The sequence below is a fragment of the Mastigoproctus giganteus genome, chromosome 10 (assembly GCF_048544385.1).
Source record: "Mastigoproctus giganteus isolate SK-2022 chromosome 10, ASM4854438v1, whole genome shotgun sequence".
NCBI lineage: Eukaryota > Metazoa > Arthropoda > Arachnida > Uropygi > Thelyphonidae > Mastigoproctus > Mastigoproctus giganteus.
In genome coordinates, this window is record NC_143584.1 from 90574871 (window position 1) to 90597936 (window position 23066).

A 23066-nucleotide genomic window follows, 5' to 3' on the forward strand; every position below is an offset into this window, starting at 1 on the left:
ATGAGTTACTCTTGCAGCCTCTCTGCACTGCTCAGAAAACTTCATATTTGACTGCACAATTACTCCCAGATCTTTTTCATTTTTAACCACCCTAAGTGTAGTACCACACAGCTGGTACGTTTCTCTTGGGTTACTTCTACTCATATGCGGTACTTGGTATCTATCAATGTTAAACTTCGGTTGCTACTTCTCAGCCCATCTGCCCAAATTTTCTAGATCCTGTTGCAGTAGGACACTGCCAATTACCATCATTAACAACCCTGCCAATCATTGTATCATCTGCAAACTTCGACATTAAGCCCGATATACTTTCATCAATGATAAATATACAAAACATATCATTGATAAATATACAAAACAACAGAAGACTCAACACAGAACCCCAGGGGACTACACTAATAACATTAATCCACAAAGAGCGGTGTCCATTAATTACCACCCTCTGTTTTCTCCCACTCAACCACCCTTTTACCCATTGTAGCAACTTACCCTTAATACCATTCTGCTCCAATTTGTACAATAGTCTTCCATGAGCAACAGTGTCATAAGCTTTCCTGAAATCCAAGTATATGGTATCACAATTATTTTTTGCATCCAATTCCTCTGTAACATCATAGTATCCAATCAAATTTGTCAGACAAGACCTTCCCTTAACAAACGCATGCTGTCTCTGAATTATTACTGCAGTCTTGTCTAAATGATCCTGTAATGCATCTTTAACCAATGACTCCATTATTTTCCCCAGGACAGAAGTTAAACTAACTGGTCTGTAATTACTCATGCCACCATTAGATCCCCCTTTGTGAACTGGGGATACATTTACGTATCTCCAGTTCATGGGGACTACACCTGAGCCCAAGGATGCTCTAATAACTATGGCTAAAGGTTTGCTTACTACCTTTGCCACCTCCTTTAATATAACTGGATAGATCCCATCCACTTGAAGTGTCGTCAATAAAATGAGCGGATTCGAACTGCTGGTTAAAACAAGTAAACGCGGACATAATAGGGCTTACAGAGACGTGGTGCCACCCGGAAATTGGGGATGATGAATTTCAGTACGGCTTGTATAATGTTTTTAGGAAGGATAGAGTAGATAGAAGGGGTGGTGGGGTAATGCTTCTTATCAGAAGCAGCCTGAGTGCGACAATAGCTTTCCCGGATTCAGACATTTCACATGCTAGTATAGCGTCTGTATGGTGTGAGATAGTTGGAAACAAAGGTATAATGTGAGTAGGAGTTATCTACAGACCAGGTGATTGTGAAGATTATGACAAAAGCCTCTACATGCAAATGGAATGGGCAAGTAAGCGTCAATGCCTTATTATGGGTGATTTCAATTTGCCTCTAATTGATTGGAGCAAATGGGAAGGAAACTCGACATGGGGAACAAAATTTTTAAATCAACTATATGACTGTTATTTGTATCAACATGTCAGGGAAAGTACTAGAGAAAAGAATATCCTAGACCTCATCATCACACATGAATCAGATGACATAACAGGGCTCATAGTAGCAGGAAGTGATCACGGAGTTCTACGGTGGATGATGACGAGAGAGGTAGCAGACGTAAAAGGCAAAGGAATGGGTTTTAATTTCAGAAAAGGAAATTACGATGCCTTAAGGTACTACATGGCCTCTGTTAACTGGGTAGATATCGCGCTGAGAATGAATACAATTGAACTGTGGTACGCTTTTAAAACATTAATCACAGATGCCTTGAATGCGTATATACCATTAAAAAAAATACTCCACGAGAGGGGTTCCAAGTTGGATGAATAGTGAAGTTGCCACATTACTTGAGCAGAAAAAGGTGGCATGGAAAGGTTACAGAGCAATAAAAAGTACTGAAGCCTATTACAGATCACCTTGTGTAATCTCTATTACAGATTACACAAGGTGATCTGTAATAGAGCCACAGAAAAGGTTCGACAGGCAAGGACAGTTTATGAGAAATCACTAGCAAACAGAGCAAAGAGGGGGGATAAAGAATTCTTCACATATATAAATGCCAAGAAGAGCAGGACAAACCAGATCAGACCTTTACGTAAGGGAAAGGGGATAGTAATAAATACACCAGCTGCCGTTGCAGATGAACTCAACAGTTATTTTGCATCGATATTTACAAATGAAAAGCCTTTTGTGGCAATGGGAAATTGTGGGAGCGAAGTTAAAAAATATGTAATTAATGATATTGAAATTTCGCAAGATTATTTAATGAAAAAACTTTCGAGCCTACAGACCAGTAAGGCTCCTGGAGTTGATGGAATATACATCTTAAGAGAGGCGGCAATCGAGTGCATTGAACCACTGAGGCTAATTATGCGAGCATCACTAGACTCTGGGGAGATTCCCTTGGATTGGAAAAGTGCAAATGTATCTCCCATACATAAGGGTGGCTCTAAAAGTGAAGTTGGAAATTATCGACCTGTCAGTCTGACTTCAGTAGTAGGGAAAGTCATGGAGGCAATGATCAAGGGTGGAATTCAGGATCATTTGGATCGAATTGAAATTCTCAAGGATACTCAGCATAGTTTTGTAAAGGGAAAATCATGTTTAACAAATCTGGTTCGCTATTTCGAAAGGGTCACTCACGAGCTGGATTTAGGGAATAATTTCGACATTGTTTATTTAGATTTCAGCAAAGCTTTTGACTCAGTCCCACATGAGCGGTTGCTTTATAAGCTGGAACAGGTTGGAATCACTGGGAAAATCCTTAGATGGATAGAAGGATTGCTTCAGGGCAGGAGGCAGAGGGTTGTGATAAATGGCTATTCCTCAGATTGGGTTGATGTAAGAAGTGGGGTTCCCCAAGGATCAGTATTAGGACCACTGTTGTTTTTAATTTTCATAAATGACATTGATGAAGGGATAGAGGGCGTGATGTCTAAATTTGCAGATGATGTTAAAATTGGTAGAGTAGTTAATAATCACTGTCAAGCTGAGCTTCTTCAGAGAGACCTAGATAGACTTCAGGAATGGTCAGAAAAATGGCAGCTGTGCTTTAATCCAACAAAGTGTAAGGTATTACACCTGGGAAACAGTAATCCCAAAAAAACTTATTCACTTGGTGGAGTTCAACTAAACCCAGTACTGGAGGAAAGGGACTCAGGTGTTACGATACGGTCAGACATGAAATTCTCTGACCATTGTAAACAGGTTGCAAGGAAGGCCCATGGTGTCCTATCGATGATCTATCGAACTTTTGCAAGTAGAGATAGGGACGTGATAATCCCATTATATAAGGCTTATGTTAGACCACACCTGGAATACTGTGTTCAAGTATGGAGACCGCATCTAAAGAAAGACATCGAGCTTCTTGAAAGGGTGCAAAGAAGGGTAACTCGCCTGGTGAGATCGGCAAAAGGGCGTCCTTATGAAGAAAGACTTCGAATATGTGGGTTGCAGAGTTTGGAAACTAGACACCTTAGAGGAGATTTGATTGAGGTGTTTAAGACTCTGAGAGGCATCAGTAAAATGAATGAGGACAAAATTTTCAAGATTATAAATGATGCTAGAACTAAGGGACATAAATTCAAGTTACGGGGGGGAAATGTTTAGATTGGACTGCAGGAAGTTTTATTTTAGCCAGCGAGTTATAAATTACTGGAATAAGTTGCCTTCATGGGTGGTAGAGGCCGACAGTTTGGGGAAATTCAAAGATCATCTGGACAGTACTTTCGGGTAAGGGAAGCACATAGGATGATAGGTTTAATTTCCTTTTTATTTATATTTTACTTTATTTTTTTTTATTTATTAATTATTATTATTTAGTTATTTATTTTATTTATTTATTTTTTTTTTTGTTTTTATCATTGTTTTGTTCGGGTTTTTTTTTTTTTTTTGGCTGGTGCAGCATAAGCCATAGGCTTTCTTGCACCATGCGGCCGTTACTAATACTAATACACTTCAGGTGCCTTTCTTATGTTTAACTTCAACAATTTCTCCTCCACGTTGCTCTCAGTTATTACAAAATCATTAAGCACCCTTTTACAGTTTGATAAACTTCCAGCATTTTCCTCCCTTAACTCCTCATGTGTAAATGTAAATACAGAATACTCATTCAGATTGTCAGCTATCTGAGCAGGATTATCAACAGTCAAACCATCAATATCAAGTGATATCGATGTTGCCACTTCTCAGCCCATCCGCCCAAATTTTCTAGGTCCTGTTGCAGTAGCACACTGCCATTACTGTCATTAACAACCCTGCCAATCTTGCCGCCTCTTTTAGCGCAATCTATTATAAATATAAGTAAAAAAGTCCTTGCTGTTTTTCTTAGCATCCTTTGCCAAAGATTTCTCATAATCTGCCTTCGCTTGCCTAATCTCCTTTGAGACTTGATTACCAACTAGCTTAAATCTGCCATAGGTTTCTGTGTATCCTGATAATATATATGCATCAAATGCATTTTTCTTCTCTGCCACGAGTCTCATTAGTTCATCTGACATCCATTTTATTCCTAAACCTTGAACAATATTTCTTAATCGGTATGAAAAGCCTAGTAGCTTCCACGATTAGTTCCTTGAATGCTTGCAACTTAGATTTTCTGTCAGTAACATAAACTGTACATAATTTAAAAACTGTCTGAGACCACTGCAGTCACCTTTACAGAAGCAAAATCCCTTCCTTTTACTCCTGATGGTATGTACACGAATTCAATACAGTAAATTTATGTCAAATAAGCACAACACAAAAAAATCACTTCAACTATAGGATGCAAAAACAAAACACATGGCCAACACATTTTACAGACACCGATATTGGCTGAGAGGAAGGACCATGTGATCCAGTCGGAGACGATCGTTAGCCCATTGTAAAGAGAAATAAGTAGGCGCTGGTTAACATGCTCACTGGTTAGTAGAATCGGCCACTTTATATAATCAAATTTCAAAAAACCAATTCAAATCATTAAAATGCACTAAACTTTCATCATTATCATATGTTCGGTTAATAAGAATCAATTTTGTACGCTTTTGTGATATTTTTCTAAAGCACATTTCTAGAGGTCACTACCATAAAACAATAAAAACAATTTGCAATTTCTGGTTTATTGGACTTTTCTGTTAGCTCAATCTATTATAAATGGGTAGTAAACTCAATCTTACTGCATTTGCGATAATACCAATAGCTGGAATTGTGTGGGTTTTTACGTTATCATGGTGAAATGCGTTTCCCCTTCCTCTTCAATCATATAAAAAACATAAATAAATTTTCAGAATCTTTTCTTCATTCCTATTTTTAAAGCTTCATAAACTTGTTACTCTGCATCTCACTTGCATGTGCCATGTTAGTTACAATTTGTGCATGCGTGTTCTTTGTTATTGATGGCTTATCTTTTTTACTGTTTTAAATTTTATACAAAAAAAAAAAAAAAAAAAATGATGGTGAATAAAATATCAGTTAGTTAGCACGTATATATTACAGTATTAACGTAAGCTTAAATTTATTAACTTTGTAAGCTTAAATTTATTTTTATTTTGCTAACCCATGGAAAATATTCTTCCGATATTCATATATCATTTAATTCTGTTAATTGGTAATGTAATAAAGTGTAAATTTGTGCTTTATATCTATACTTTTATAGCCTGTGAATAATATTCCTCCTATTTTCACTTATTAGATTTGCCGTTTAATAGATTTAAAATTCAATTCACAAACATGACCACAATGACCAGCACTTACCAAATATTGTATAATGAATGGTATTTTGTTATGGAGAGTCAATCGTAAAGTAATTTGATCATACAGTGAACCAATCGTAAAGGGGAGGGTCCACTATATATACATACACAGCAAACTACCATGATAATCCCCCCCCCCCCCCCCGGGGTTTCTGGGGTTTTTTTTGCAGTGTTTGTGAAACAAGTTCATATGAAAGTTGTAAACCTGCACACTTAATATATATTTCTTCGTTTTTTGGCACCTTCTACTTTTTTTTTTTTGGAATGCTATTAAAAATAGCATGCAACAATTCTTAAATTATTTTTTAAGAATGAAATATTTTAAAAAGATTAATAACAATAATAAGTACACCATTAACAGAACAATAATAACACTCTTACACACAAAAAAAGATACTGATATACCAGCAAGTAAAGCAAGTGAACAATGATGACTTAAAAAAAAAAAAAAAAAAAAAAACGAAGAAGATTTCAAATTCACTGATAAATGGCTAGACCAAGTGCTTTCCAAACTTTTTTGATGCTGACACACTAGGTAAATGTCAAAACTAATTTGACATCCCACCTTTTTTTTGTTCCTTTTTAAAGTTGATGGTAAATGCAGTGGTATGCAATTTCCTTTGTTTCAGGCTAAAACATGTCAAAAAAAAAAATAGTGAGAGAGAGAGAGAGAGAGAGAGAGAGAGAGAGAAAGAAGATGTGAGTACTAATGCAAAGCTTAACTAAGGCTAAATGAAATTAACTGTGTAAGTTATTAGCTTTCACAGAAAAAGAATGTATCTATATGTGTGCACATGTACATACACAGTAAACTTCAATTTATAACACTCCTGCTTAAATGCTCATTTCATTGGCCCCATGGTCAAGGAGGAATAAACCCAGATATAATCCTACTCCTTGATTTTTGGTTTTTGGGGAAAGGGTGATAGAGACTACTAAAATTCTAGGAATCATTTATATGATTAAATATGAAATAACAGGCAAGTGATAGCTGTAATTTCATATTCAATTCAAAGTTTTGAAGGTCAACAGGCACTCTTTACAACTCAGTGTCAAGTCCAGAACTTCCCAAGTGAGTGTCACATTGTGTTTGAAAGGCTGTCACCAAATTTGGAACCATATCAGCATTTTTTTTTTTCTCTTCTCTTAGCTAGTGATCTCTGAGCAAAGCACGCTAAACTGTGAATAACATATTGTGTATAAGTAAACAGCCAAGTTTAAATAACTGATTAAAATAATTATTGGGTAATACATTAAAAATCTGCATTTATTTCTTCATGTGCTTCATACTCAATGCTTCACAGGATTTACCTCTCTCTCTCTCTCTCTCTCTCTCTCTCTCTCTCTCTCTCTCTGTGTGTGTGTGTGAGAGAGAGAGAGAGAGAGAGAGAGAGACTGCTGAATGATGTTGATTTATGTCATGCTGGGCTGGTTGTGGTCCAGTGGTTACTATACACAGCCACAAGTAAGTTCAAGCCTGTGCAAAAATTGCATGGCCACAAAAATTTCACTATAAACAGCACCAGAAAATTCTCACCACCCTTAATTTAATATGTATACCAAGGTGTAAAACTCAGAAACATCTGCATGCCACACTGTTTCTCAGGCAGCTTGCAGGCTGTATGAATGACTTTCAAGGGCTTGTGGACTACACAGTATAAACGCTCTATGAAAGTTTATATAATTTATGAATTTTATTTAAATTTTATATTAGTGTATCTATTTTAAGTATCATTATTTACTATTATTTTCATATAGGTTTAACCTGTAAAAGTTGACAATACGTAGGGAGGGAAGGACGCAACAAATATTTGAGGGACACACGTGACCCACCAGTTTAACAGGCCTGATGTAAATAGTCACAACAAATATGTAAATTATTCTGGCCTTGACTGTCTTGAAAGTACACAGAAATTTACTGATTTGTTTATTAATGTTGAAATGATAAAAATGTTACGTGAACCTGTGTAGCTTTTGGGCAGGGAGAATTAAGCTCAGTTAAACTGGAATTGGTTAGTGGACATGTATATCTACACTTGCACACTCCAGTCCTTTCTTATAACTAAAAAATTTATGTATGCATTTTAATAAATAAATTAATGGAGTACAAAATAATAATCTGTCACATTTCAATATCAAATAAATAATTCATTACCGGTGCCCCAGGATAGCTGACAGAGGGCACAAGAGAAGCAAGACCCGCTGCTGCAGCTTTGTTCTGAATGGCTGATGCTGAGACAATCTGGGCGGAGGACAGGGAAGTGAGGGACTGTAGTGCTTTCTCCTTGGCTGCTTGGTCCTGGGAGTAAAACAAAGAGACGATCTGAGCGGACGACATGGAAGACATGGACTGCAGCGCTGCCTCCTTGGTCGACTGGTCCTGCCAGGGAGAAAGAAGAGGATCGGGATGGCATCCAGTCCTCCAAGTTCATACCTGGCATCTCTAATTACTTTTTAATATTAACTGATAAATTTTTAAAGAATTAAAGACTAATTCCAGTATTGTGCTTTAATACATCATTGATATTTAAAAAAAAAAAAAAAAAAGCCAGTTGTAATTATTTAACTCTTTTAGTTTTGTAAATATCCAATACTTTCAAGAATAAAAACATTTTTCAGTTATAATATATACACACACAAACACATGTAGCATTGAATCTGTCATGCCATCAAATTAAAGGTTCTCTTTGTGTATGTGGAAATTCAACATATATATATATATATATATATATATATATATATATATGCACAGGAAAACTCCTACACAAATTAGTTAAGTGTGCAATAAGCTTCTTCAAAATTTCCATCTGAAGAGAAGAGATTATATATATCTAACGAACTTTACATGCAATTGGTTTTTGCAGATGCAAAATCCAATTGCATATAAAGTTTGTTAGATTATAATGACTGCTAATTGTTAGCCATAGCCATCACTATCTAATACAATCACTATCCATAGCCATCACTATCCTTTACTGTGTTTGATTTCAATCATGAGATCATTCTGCTCCCACTGAAGATCATGACCAAGATGCAGTCTTAAGGTTCAGCCTATGTTCAACTCAGAGAAAAATACCATTATCCACAGATCTGTCTAAGTTGTTAATGTTGGTTTTTTTTTTATGGTACAGCATAACCTGAAAAGGCAAATTTGCTATACATTTAAAAACCTAAGATACCACTAGGACAGCTGTTCTGAAGCTTACTGGCTTCTGATCAGGTGGCTAGTGATCTCTGAGCAAAGCACGCAAAACTGTGAATAACATATTGTGTCTAAGTAAACAGACAGGTACTGTGTATAAAAGTAGAACTTCCACTTAAATGTTATTTTTTTAATGGAAGTTTTATTTCCTTTTCAGAACTAGACCTAAGACCTACAGAGATACCAAAATACACTGCAGATTGGTTTTAATCCATTTCCTTTTCTCTCTTCTTACTTTCTTTTCTTTACTTACTTCTCTTATCTCTGCTATTTTTATTTGCATACTTATTATACTATTATGGTTGTGAGGTCCTTTCTGGTTATCAGTTACCTTGGTCCAAAATTAGCTTCCTTTTATATATATATATATATATATATATATATATCCGTAATATGCAAAAATGTATATATGAATATAAGAATAAATTATAATATGATTATAATAGTATAAATAAATTAGCCAGAATAGATTAATGCCATCTATATAAGAGATTGAACATTACATCAGTCTGTATATTATTTAATATAGTCTAAGTAAATTAAATTATATATAGTCTCAGTAAATTAAATTATATATAATTAAATTATATATATATATATGGGATACATATACATTAATGGATGACATGGAAGCCTATGATAGATATAAGCTGGTCTGTAACCAAGTCACAAAGGAGATTAGGTAGGCAAAGGCTGATTATGAGAAATCCTTGGCAAAGGATGCAAAGAAAAACAGAAAAGAGTTCTTTACCTATGTAAACTCTAGAAGGAAAGGGATGAATCAGATTGGTCCACTGGATATTGATGGTTCAACAGTTGAGGATCCTGCTCAGGTGGCTAACAAACTAAAAGAGTATTTTGCATCTACATTCACACATGGGGTTATTCAGGAAGGGGAATGCCAGAGGTGAAGTAAACTCTGGCAGTGAGCTAGATGATTTTGTCATAACTGAGAGGAAAGTGGAGAAGAAATTGTTGAGGATAAACATAAAACAGGCACCTGGGGTGGATGGGATCTATCCAGTTATATTAAAGGAGGCAGCAAAGGAAGTAAGCAAACCCTTAGCCATAATTACGAGAGCTTCCTTGGACTCAGGGGAGGTACCCATAGACTGGAGATGTGCAAATGTGACCCCAATTCACAAAGGAGGATCAAAGGCTGACACAAGTAATTATAGACCTGTGAGTTTAACTTCTGTTCCAGGAAAATTAATGGAGGCACTGGTTAAAGAAGCACTGCAGGATCATCTAGACAAGACTTCAGTTATAGCTCGGACACAGCATGGTTTTGTTAAGGGAAAGTCTTGCCTCACCAATTTGATTGGATACTACGATGCAATCACAAAAGAACTGGATGCAGGGAATAACTTTGATATTATATATTTGGATCTTAGAAAGGCTTTTGATACTGTTGCACATGGAAGGCTGCTACACAAATTGGTGCAGTGTGGCATTGGAGGCAAATTGCTGCTATGGATAAAGGGATGGTTGAAGGGGAGAAGACAGAGAGTTGTACAAGTATACGAGAACTTGCAGTTTGTGGCTTTGCTTATTTGCAATTTAGTTCTTGACACCTTGTTTTCTGAATGGTAGGTGGCTGTTCTGACTACTCACTGTTCACTCTTTGATCCAAATTTGCTTACCACTAGTCAGGTGCTCGATCACTCACAAAATCAAATCTTGCTTGGTAATTATTAGATTTATGCATCCACAGGAAATGTTTCTTCATTTATCCATTCATTGGCCTACCTATCAACCTACTTCACTTCCCTGGCTTATTTTATTGCCTGTTGTGCTTATCAATCAATCTGGCACATAATCATTGCTGTTACATCATCTGACATTATATTTCATGTGTAGGTGTTAATGAACAACACTCATTACCTGGTGCAGGGACATATGCCCCTTAACTATGCGTATAAGCATATGTAAAGTGTTCCTAGGTCTATTTAAAAAAAAAAACACTCAAAAATCTGTGGTTGTCTGGTCGTCATGCCCCTTAACATTGATACCTGGATACAACAGTGACCTCATGAATATGAAAATTACCGAAACAAACTAAATACTTAATGTCCCTCAGATTCTGAATGGTCAAGTATGACAGGGGAGAAAAGTTTTAGTGGACTGTGGTTCAAGTCTGCATAACCTCTAAATACAGTTACCAACTATATTCATTGTCTGAACAGAACTTCCCCATTTGTTTTGTGCTGAAAATCAAAATCTACAGATAGCTACCACCATTCTAACAGAAATGTACACTGTCATGTATGCCATATATCCAAAAAAGATATATGGCACACATGATAAAAAAAACTTTTAGATTTTTTTATGTATCAACTTTTATTACTATATACAGATTGGTCAAAATTTAGAATGTGAGTAGCTAACTTTTACTGCCAGAGTTTCCAAATGTGTTAATTCACTAACAAAAAAAAAAAAAAAAAAAGAAACTATAATCTAATAAACTTTACAAATCTATTCAGTCTACACTCAGCAGAACAACTAACCCCCCCACTTTTTTCCCCACAAGTCCTCAATCTTTCTGTTTGTGGAATGTACATGTAATCCTCATGAATGGTGAAATTCAACTACATCTAATAAGTGATATTTCTTACCTACTACTGCAATGTTCTGGCATTTCCCCCCCCCCTTTTAACAGTACATTGATTTTAAATTAAGTTCAGAATTGCTGTATGTTTTAACAACTAAGTGAAGTACACAGAAACGAAATTGTTTCTATGTAGCTGAAACTTCTTGGTGATTCCTCTCTCTCTCTCTCTCTCTCTCTCTCTCTCTCTCTCTCTCTCTCTCTCTCTCTCTCTCTCTCTCTCTCTCTCTCTCTCTCTCTCGGAATTTTTTTTTTTTTTTTTGCCTGGTGCAGCATAAGCCTCAGGCTTACTTGCACCATATGACTAATAATAATAATAATAGATGACAGTTGTGTGTTCATACAGCTTACTTCCCACCATTCCAAAACATGCCACAGGTCTTCAATTAGATTGAGGTCAGGCAAATTTGGAGGCCAATTAAGATAGATGATATCTTCAGTGTTCGTCAAACCACTGTGCACAGTGTGGGTCCGATGACATGCTGAATTATCATTTTGAAAGATCCTGTTTCTGTCTGGGAAAAAATGAAACATGGCAGGATGCACGTGGTCTCCTAAGAGCTGCCGGTAGACTTCACAAGTGAAATGTTGGTCCATATTATATTATATTTACTGGTTCTAGCCAGCAAATATAATGTTTATAAGTACAGTAAACCCTTATTAAACTGGACTAATAGCGGCTGAGAGGTGTCCGTTTTAATGAAAGTCCAGATTATATGAAATACGCTTTGTAATGAGGGTAACACTTATTTAAACAACATAATGTACGTGGATAACAGTAAAAACATGTTTCTTTTACATTAAAAATATGTATGTACATAGTCAAAAATATGCAGTAAATACATGTATTTATGTACATACTGTATTTAAATTAAAAATACATAATGTCCATAATCACTTAGAACAAGATTGCACTGGTTCATCTTCACTTACATCACTTGCCACATTCACTGGTTTGAAAAAATTACTTATTTTTTTTGTGATTGTTTGCAGTTTATTTCCTTTACTACCAATTCATGTAGGTGTCTTAAGTGTTCATAATAGGCAGATACCTTTTCATTTGTTGATTGTTTAACATACTGAATTACGAAGGTCTTTCACTTCATCTTATTCCTCGTCTGAACTTTCTGCTGCTCCTATTACACTATATGCAATCTCCTCTCCAGTCATGATGTGGTAGCCAGGATCATCTTCATCTTCTTCAATCCATGACTATTTCCTCTAAGGACACAGTTTTTTCTTCTCCTCGTTGCATTCTCATGAAAGTCTTCTGTCTCACAACCATCTGTTTCTAGATTAGCCTCTTCATCAAAGAGAAGTTTTTTCCATGAATTCGCCAAAGTTTTTGAATTGTTTTCTTTTGCAGCATCAGCAAAGTTGTAAATCATAGATCTTACGTTGTACAACTTTAAATTTTTCAATGTCTGTTGTCCTTTTCTGTCTTCTTCACCAACTAGTGGCTCCTCGACTTCCAGGACTTCACTCAAAAACTTCTTTCTGTAGAGCCGCTTTGCTGTGTAGATCACCCCCCCTTTTTTTAGAGCTGTCCGGATTAAACGATGTATGGATTAATGAGGGTTTACTGTGCTATAAGCATTAGTAAAGGCTTATGATGCAGGAAAGTAAGCTTATGTAGCATCAGCCAAAAAAAAAAAACCACACCATTTCACACATCCATTTCCTCTGAACATTTGTCCAGTTCCTCCTTGAATTTATTTAAGCTATCAACTTCCACAATGAGATAAGGAAGTTTGTTCCAGTAATCAACAACCCAGTGGCTAAAGGCAAATTTCCAAACATCTATTCTAAAACTGACTTTCCTCAATTTGAATTTATGCCCACTCAGGTTCGTAATCTGAGCAAGAGGAAGAATCCCATCAGAATTGAGCCTGCTCAACCCATTCAAGGCCTTATACACCTCAATCAGATCACCTCGCAGGTGCCTAGTCTCCAGATGCTGCAATTTGCAGAACTTAAGCCTTTCTTGGTAAGACCACCCCTTTATTTCCCTCACCAATCTTGTTGCTCTTCTCTACTTGCTTAAGCAACTCTACATCCTTCCTAAAATGAGACCTCCAGACCTGTACACAGTACTCAAGGCGTGGCCTGACCATTTCTGTCCGGGAAAATTGCCTTATACAAAGGGATAATCACCTCCTTTTCCCAACTAGCAAAATTCCTGTATATCATTGACAATACCCCATGACCTGCTCTGGCAGCCTGTCTGCACTGTTCAGAAAACTTCATATCTGACTGCACAATTACTCCCAGGTCTTTTTCATTTTCTACCATCCTAAGTGTAGTACGACAGAGTTGGTATGTAACTCTGAGGTTACTTCTACCCATATGTAGTACTTTGCATTTGTCAATGTTAAACTTCAGAACTTAAGAAGTGGCACTTAAGTTGCCACTCCTCAACCCATCTGCCCAACTTTTCTAGGTCCTGTTGCAGTAGCACGCTGCCATTACTGTCATTAACAACCTTAGTATCCAGTGTTGCCAACTCTTAATAATATTTCCCGCTAGCCGCATACTCAAAATCCGCTATTTTTAACACTTAACCCGCCAAATTTTTAAAATTTTCATTTGTTTGTACTTTGTACAAACAAACAAATAGTATATATAAATAGTTATTTATTTTCTGTTTTTAATATAAAATCAATATCTAAAAATCTAAATTAATTTCCAAATTCAATATCTCCTCATCATATGCTTCTTGTGTACCTATTTTGCGAAGTACTTCTTCAAGCAAAACAATTTTTACAACACTTTTCAACTCTTTTGAGTCCGTATCGTACTGATAAGATTGCATTAACCATGCCAACACTGATTCTGTTGCGTGTTTTGTTTTTTTACTAGATTTAAGTTGCTGAATATTCTTTCCACATCTGCATTGGATAATGGCAAAATTAAAATACCCAATGCAAATTGGCTAATTTCTTTAAATGGATTTTCACCGCTTGCATCTGGATATTTCTAAACTTCTGACCAAAACTTCATTGTATTGTTGATGTTTTCCCATTTAACAAGAGTAATGTTTATATACTGTTGCTCATTTTTTTCAATTTGATTCAAAAGATTTGTTTACTCTTTGTACTTCAGATAAGATAGTTTTTAAAAATAAAATATACGCCAAATTACTTTCATCTTTGAACATCGAATAAAGAAGTTGTGCAGTATAACGTTTGTCAGTCAAACGAGTTATTTCAAAATGGGCTTTTATTTCAATATACTGTTCTAAAATTCTTGTTATAGCAACTTCAATGGATAATCACCTTGTTTGACACGAATGAACTATCTTTTTCGGATCTGCACCATCGTTTATGGCACTGTATAAATATTTGAATTGATTTTGTCAGCTAGTGGATTTACTAAACCAATTATAAGTTTCAGCGATCATGAATTCTCGACTTCTAGGGAATGTTTCGCAGGTTGCATGAGATACTGCTAATTGCAAAGAATGACATACGCATTTAATTAATATCAATTTCGGTACATCGGACTTCGAATGTGTATAAACGCTGTTATTAACTCCAATCATAACGCTAGCATTATCTGTCCCAATGCCCACAAATTATTTAAATTCTGGTTTAAATCGTTTCAGCTAATTCTTCATATTATTTTTGGTATATTGTAATTATGGAAGGTAGACTAAATGATACTGAAAACAGACTGGCTCTGATGCCGTAGCCTAGTGGTCAGGCGCGCGGGTGCATAAGTACACGTGCCTTGAGTGACCGGGGTTCAAGCCCGTGACTGCTGAATACGGTACTGTTTCTTGTATTCTGTGTATCTTGTTAACTCCTCTGACCGTTTGGTCGTCCCGGAGTATAAACAGAAAATTCATTTATTTATTTAAAGTAAGTTTAAAATTTTCCAGCGTTATTTTAATTGAATTTGAAATATTTTCAGCGTTACATTGATCATTTCAGCGTTACATACTAATTCTACAAGAGCTAAGAATGTAGAAACTCTTTTATCGAATTGCTCATCATAATACACAATTGCAATACCTAATAGTTTCGTTACACTAATATCGTTTGATTCATCTAGTAACAAACTATAATTTGAAAAGCCATTGGGCACTGACTATAATAAATCTTTCTGAAAGTGGGGGTGTAGGATATATTTTATAACGCCGTTGCATTTTGTTCGATGAATTTTTAAAGTTTTGGCTGTTTGATCTTGGAATGCATTCTTACATAATTCACCAAGGTGGTCTATTGCCAGTATTGACGAGTGAGCACAAACAAACAAACTTAACTTTGCTTCAGCTTCCACTGTTTGTAAATTCTTGGTGGGAAAATTTAATTTAGATTGGTTGCCTGATCTATTAGGTGAAAATGGTTCTTCTACTGACTTAATATGTTTGAAAGTTTTTAAATGACTTTTAATGTTATGTCGGTAATTCGGATCGCATTTCTTGGAAGGCAATCAAATACGAAGAATAAAAATTATTCAATGCCATTTCTTCGCGGTTTCAAAAAAAGGCGTCATTAGAATTTTTCCCACATTTTTAGATTTGATTCAACAATTAAAGCTATGACCCAGCGGTCAGGTCGTTTGACCGCGGGCGTAACTACGTAAAATTGTTGTGGTTCACCTCAGGGAAATTCCAGAATAATATAAAACCGATTCTTCGCTTTATAAAAAAAAACAAAAAAAACCTATGAAATATGATATCCCTACTATGTTTACGATGTATATCAATAAAACATTTCAATTATGAAATATTTTATTGTTAATTAAATAATTAATTGAACAATTAATTTAATATTTGTTAAATAAATATTTCTTAATTTAAATGTTACATTGCCAAAATATATAAAATGCTAAACATTTATACTCTTCCCGCTAAAAAATCCGCTATCCGCTATTTCATATTTTAATCCGCTAAACCTGAAGCAATTCCGCTAAATCTAGCGGGAAAACCGCTAAAATGGCAACACTGTTAGTATCATTTGCAAACTTCAACATTAAGCCTGATGTACCTTCATCAATATCATTGATAAATATACAAAACAACAGTGGACCCAACATTGAACCCTATGGGACTCTACTAATAACATAAGTCTGCGAAGAGCAGCCCCATTTATTACCAGTCTATCTTTTCCCACTCAGTCACCCTTTTATCCATTGTAGCAACTTGCCCTTAATACCATTTTGCTCCAATTTGTACAATATCCTTCCATGTGCAACAGTATCAAAAGCTTTCCTGAAATCCAAGTATATGATATCAAAATTATTTTTTGCACCCAGTTCCTTTGTAACCACATCATAGTATCAAATCAAATTTGTCAGACAAGACTTTCCCTTAACAAACCCATCCTGTGTCTGAATTATTACTGCAGTCTTGTCTAGATGATCCTGCAATGCATCTTTAATCAGTGACTCCCAGAACAGAAGTTAAACTAACAGGTCTATAATTACTCGTGCCACCCTTAGATCCCCCTTTGTGAATTGGGGATACATTTGTACATCTCCGGTCCGTGGGGACTTCCCCTGAGCCCAAGGATGCTCTCATAATTATGGCTAAGGGTTTGCTTACTAACTTTGCTGCCTCCTTTAATATAACCGGATAGATGCCATCCACCCCAGATGCCTTTCTTATGTTTAACTTCAACACTTTCTCTTCCACTTTGCTCTCAGTTATCATAAAATCATTACAGTACTTATGCAAATATGAGAGGCTATATATTTGCTTAATGTTATATCATGCCCCATATGAAGCAACCACTGCCACCTGCCTCAATAGGGGAAACCATGCACAGTGGGTCTACCAAATTGTGTTGCTTGCACCAGATATATGGACTCATCCAAACAGCACACTCATTTCCAGTCCTCCAGTGTCCAATCTGCGTATTGTTGGCAGCATAGCATTCGAAGATGATCAGCAGTGAAGAGAGGGTGTATCTTGGGTTGTCTGCTGTGGAACCCCATGTGTCTGAGTATGTGGCACATCATCATTTGGGATATTGTTCTTGCATTCTGCATATTGTATTGCGGTGTCAACTGCTGCACAGTGACCTGCCAATGAGCTTCACTGCACTACACCGTTCGCTCACTACAAACATCCAGCTGTATAATCATTTACCGTTCTGTCGGCAGGAGGTGGTTTGACCCATTCAACACCATTCTTTGTACACCTTAACCACAGTGGGCTCTGAGCAACCAAAAAAAAAATGCCATTTCCTATATGGAAGCTCCCAATGCACGAGCTACCGCAAGCATGCCCTTTTGAAACACTGTGATATCTTTACTACATCCCATAACTGCTACTTTATCACTTTGACTTGCATAACCAGATGCCAATTACCACTGCTCTAGCATAGGAAGCTGTTCAGCTTTTTACACTATGGGCTAGGTGGAATAATCCATTACAGATGGGGTGGTCATAATTCAGTGATCCCTGAGTGTATAGATATATATATAAGAAACACCAGAATGAGACAACCAAAGGCAAGCCTAGTGGGTATGTGATTAATCAGATATTTTTCATGGGTGTAAACTAATCATTATATTCAAAAATCACTATTTTTTCCATTTTTTAAGCAATATTATAACCAGCAATGTAACAAAACTATGGCAAATGTAGCTCACCAAATAAGACTCAGATTTCCAAGAGAGATCAGAAGTCTCAACTTTCACCAGGACTTTCGGTCTGAAAGTCCTCAATGAAAGAAATACATTAAAAATGTAACATTACAACTGAAATCTTCATCTATCAGTGAACTTCAAGATGTGAGAGAAAAAAAAAATGTAAGAGACACTGTTTATCCACAGCAAGTATTTTTTCCTATTATCTTATTTTTAAAATCAGTTTCATGTAACAAATTAGTCAATAAATAAGAGACAAATAAGAAGGTACAAAAAGAAAGTATAAAACAAGTCACTAATTTTCAAATTAGTTATAATTTCTCTAGACTGCCATATTCCCATTTAACTGGCCAAAAAAAAAAAAAAAGTTGCCATTAATCTAATCACAATCTACTCTGCTTCTATGAGAAAATGATTCAAATTGTATTTTCATTTATACTCCATTACAGCTTCAGATAACCAGAGAAGTTCTCAACTCTAACTGCTTTACTGCAATTGATGTGCTAGCACAATAATAACAATAGGCCATGCATTTTTTTGTGGGAGCAAAGAGGCTTTCATCTCATATTATGCACACCCATATCCAAGTATGTTACCCTAGGACCACAGCTGGATCTGGTAACATATACTAATAAAGAACTATACCATATGAAACTAATTTACCTAGCCAATTAAAATATCAAGATGACAAATTCAAATGCTACAAGATATAGTTTTATAACCAATTCAGTTAAAATATTACCACCATATTCAATAACAAACTTTTTACTAAAAGAGTCAAAATCCTTATATATTTCAAGTGAACTATTTGGAAACACTAGTTAGTATTTAAAATAAACATATATGGCTTCAATAAAAATAAAAAAATTTAAATCAAACTTTCTCTATTTCTAATGATACTATAAAAGTGCAACAATCTGTATCTACTAGAATGAAAAACAAAAATATGCTTATCAATCAAAACAGTGAAGAAACTGTAACTGATCACCAAATTAAATATTAAATTAAAAGTTTGGGAAATTCAAATTCTGGTCAATAGAACAACATAAGTTTATTTGAACTGAAATTTGGTACCATAAAGTGTGAACTGCAATCAGAAGCTCAGTTTCAAAAAATCTCTTGTGGTTTAAGTTTTTCAAAATAACCAAAATTATTTTAGTATTAGTATTAGCAAATTTTTGCAAGAGAAGCATATACAGAATTAGCTAAAAAAAAAAAAAAAACCAAAAACTTCTTTTACCCATCCCTTCTAATAATTTGTTCAATCCTTTAAACTATTACCGAACTCCCCAACAACTTGAAGGTTCATTCCAACAGTCAATTACTCTCTAGCAACATTATCCTGCAACCATTCTTTTTCAATTTAAATTTGTCCCCATTTGTGTGTTGTCAAGATTCCATTAGCACTTAATTTACTCAACCCTTTTAAAGCATTAATGCTTCCATTAGGTCCCCATGGAGATGCCTAATTTCCAAAATCTACAATTTACAGAATTCCAGTCATTCTTGTTTAAGAATATCCTTTCGCATTTCCAACTAATCTTGGTGCTCTTTTCTGCACCCATACCAATAATGGTCTATGTCCTTCCTATACTTTTTTTCATAATGGTCTGCCTTTCCTAAAACAGAGTTTCTAAGCTTGTAAACAGCATTCAAGATTTGGCATATCCATTGCTTTGTACAATGAAATAATTATACTTTTGTCCCTGCCGGCAAAGTTTATGTATGCCACAAACCTCAAGAGCTGTTCTAGCAGCCTGTCTGCACAGCCCAGACGACTTAAGTTAGACTGTAGTTACTCCTAGGTCTTTTTCCTTATCAACTACCTAGAGTTTTGTACTACCGAAATGGTACGTTATTATTGCTACCCAAATGCAGTTCCATGCATTTATCAACGTTAAACCTCAAGTGCCATTTTTCATGAAATTTCCCTAGCTTTTCTAGATCTTCTTGAAGTAACCTTGATTAATGTTATTAACCCACATAGACAAACTTGAAACACTTACATCAATATCATTAATAAATATTAAAAACAGTAAGGAACCCAACACCAAATGCCACAGTACCACTCTAATAGCATTAATCCACGAAGAGCTCTGATCATTTATTGCTGCTCTATCTCCGCCACTTGACCATTCCTTTATCCATAGTATTAACTTGCCTGTAATGTCGCATTACTCCATTTTATACAACAATTATTCATGTGGAAACAGTGAAAGGTTTTGCTGAAGTATATGATGTCAAAATTGTTCTTTACACAAAATTCTTTTGTGACAACCTCAAAGTAGCTTATCACTTTAGTCAGGCATGATCAGGCACTTAACATATCAATGCTATGATTTCCTTATAGCTCCAATCATATCAAGGTAATCTTGCATTTTTGGTGGTGCTAATGTGTAGCTGCGATGAGTGCTTTTATATGTGCTCTTGCTAAATAGTTTATAAATATGGTTTTAAGGTGTTTCTTTTAAATTCTTTTGTGAAACTCAAGTATAGTGTGATAAGGTTCATCGGGTTTAACTATTTATAATCAAGGAAAGTTAATATTTACACTACATTTATGATAAGTCTGTTTTGGCAGTTAGAGCATTCTTTGTTCTAACTGTCAATTCCAGCTGCATATGCTTTAGCATAGCACTGATGTTTGAAAGTTTGAAGAGCTGCTTTTTAAATTCTACAAGTTATGAATGCGAGGGACTTTAATAATTAGGTGGAGGGGGTTTGTCACATTGATTAATTGTATCTAAATTTAAGACAAAATATCGCCTTATCGGAAAAGATATAAATTTTTAAAGACTGAGTTTTAATTAGTAAATGCCTATACAGACATATAATAGCACCATTGCTGGAGAAAGACGACATGGTGACCTACTCCAGTATTTTTCACCAGAAAACTTTACAAATGAGCTCAAGAATAAATCAATAATGCTAGGAAAGTTCAGTGGAACAAGGAGAAGAGGTCGGCAAAGAACACACTGGCTCGACACCATCAAGAGCGACACTGGCATGAGCATCAAGGACTTGAAAGAAGCTGTTGAAAACCGGACAGCATATAGGCAGCTTGCCCATAAAGTCTCCAAATGTCAGCTGCAACTGAACAGATGAAAACAACAACAATCTTGCATTATTTCTGCAATTACTGATCCCATTATTTTCCATGGCACAAGAAGTCAAACTTACAGGTCTGTAATTACCTACTTCTCCCTTTTAACTATCCTTGTAAATAGAGATGTTTGCACATCTCCAGTCAGCATGAGCTACAGCCTGGATGTCTGTAGTAATATTATAGCTAATGGCTTAATTTTTCCCTCTTCTGCCACTTCTTTTAAAATAATTAGATGAATTCTATCAGCCACAAGTGCCTTGTTCACTTTCTGCTACAACACTTTCTCTTCAAGCTTTTTTTTTCAGTTATCATAAAACCATTTAACTCCAATGAATATATAATAGACTTTTGGTATCCCATTTCTAAAAATATCTTCATGTGTGATTGTAGATGCAAAATATTTATAGTTTATTAGAAACCTGTACAGGATCATCAACAGCTACTCCATTCATATCAAGTGGACCAGAGTATTTCAAATATGTTCATAACATTAAGCAAAGAATTATTTTCTATTTTCCTTTGCACTCTTTATTCAGAGTTCTTATAATTTTAATCAGGGTGTTAGGCCTTAGCATGCCTAACACCCTGATTAACATGACTCTGGATTAATCTATATGCTTATTGAAGACTGTGTCCTGTAAAAATTTATAATCATTCCATTCATTTTTCTTCTCTGCCACTGAACCATCAGCTCATCTAACATCCATTTTGATCTATGATATCTCTTAATTGGTATAAAAGGCATAGTATTTTCTGTGATTACTTCACCAAATACTTCCCATTTGTCATTTGTTCACAGTATCAGTGGGTCCCACTGAAAATAATATTAAAAATGTCTGAGATCATTACAATCACCTTTGCAAAAACATAATCCTTCCCTTTACACATGACAGCAGTTATTTCTTTGAATAGTCTTGCATCAATACACTATGATCACTGCTATCCAGTCAGGGGGGAAAACTGGTGGTTCAAGGTCACTTATTTGGCTTCCCACTCTGAACTAATGTTGTGGGGGAGAAGGCCTGGCAACTGACCTTGAGCTGCCTGTTGTTTTCTCCCTGCTACAGTGGTTGATTTACCTGAAGATTCTTAATACATGATGAATCACTGTTGATAATCAGATCAAGAATACTGCTTTGTCTTAATGCCTCTCAACAAGTTGATATAGAAAGCAGTCGGCTAAGGTAAAGAAAGTCTGCACGAGAAGCACGTAAAAGTTCGATGAAATTTACTGGTAAAAGTACTTTGCCGTAATGGCATTTGTATTGTTGCTCGCTCGGTAAACAGACAGTGGGTGTTATTGGTCTGGAGTAGAAGTTGAATCCCACAGGAGATTGAAACCCTCCCAAAGTGGGGGGGGGTTAACCTTTTTTCTTTAGAATCACTAACTGAATCACGAACAGAGTCATATTGGAAGTTCTGCCATTGTAAAAAATGTTCGTAACATAGTTTTACCAGTAAACTTTTTCGACGTTTGCCGGGCTTCTCGTGTGGGCTTCCTTTCCCTTTTTTTTTCCCCCCCTTAATAAACAATTTATCCACCAGTGATTCCAAAGAAAAAAGGTCAGGTTACCCCCTCCATTTCGGGAGGGTTTCAATCTCCCATGGGATTCAATTTCTATTTCTGATCGATAACACCCACCATCTGTTTACCGAGCAAGCAACAATACAAATGCCATTACAGCAAAGTACTTTTACTGGTAAATTTCATCAAACTTTTGCGTGCTTCTCGTGCAGGCTTTCTTTACCTTCGCCAATCCGTCTATAATAAGACACAGATACACTGATCAGCTGGCTCACTCTATTCATAGACCATAACATACCCCTACTTTTATTTTTATTGCTCCAGCATGTATATCACACCAAACT

The 23066-nt window shown here is 35.8% G+C and overlaps 1 protein-coding gene across 2 annotated transcripts in view; it reads right to left on the minus strand.

The window, feature by feature from the left end:
* The window catches only part of sd (TEA domain transcription factor 1 homolog scalloped), a 551305-nt gene that overhangs the window by 168808 nt on the left and 359431 nt on the right, over nucleotides 1–23066 (minus strand). The window contains exon 4 of one of the 2 annotated variants that reach the window (XM_090383888.1): nucleotides 7840–7983. In XM_090383888.1, coding sequence (XP_090240014.1) covers nucleotides 7840–7983 — 144 coding nt within the window. Of the gene's footprint in view, nucleotides 1–7839; nucleotides 8065–23066 lie in introns of both variants that reach the window. The other variant, XM_090383887.1, reaches the window with a different exon arrangement.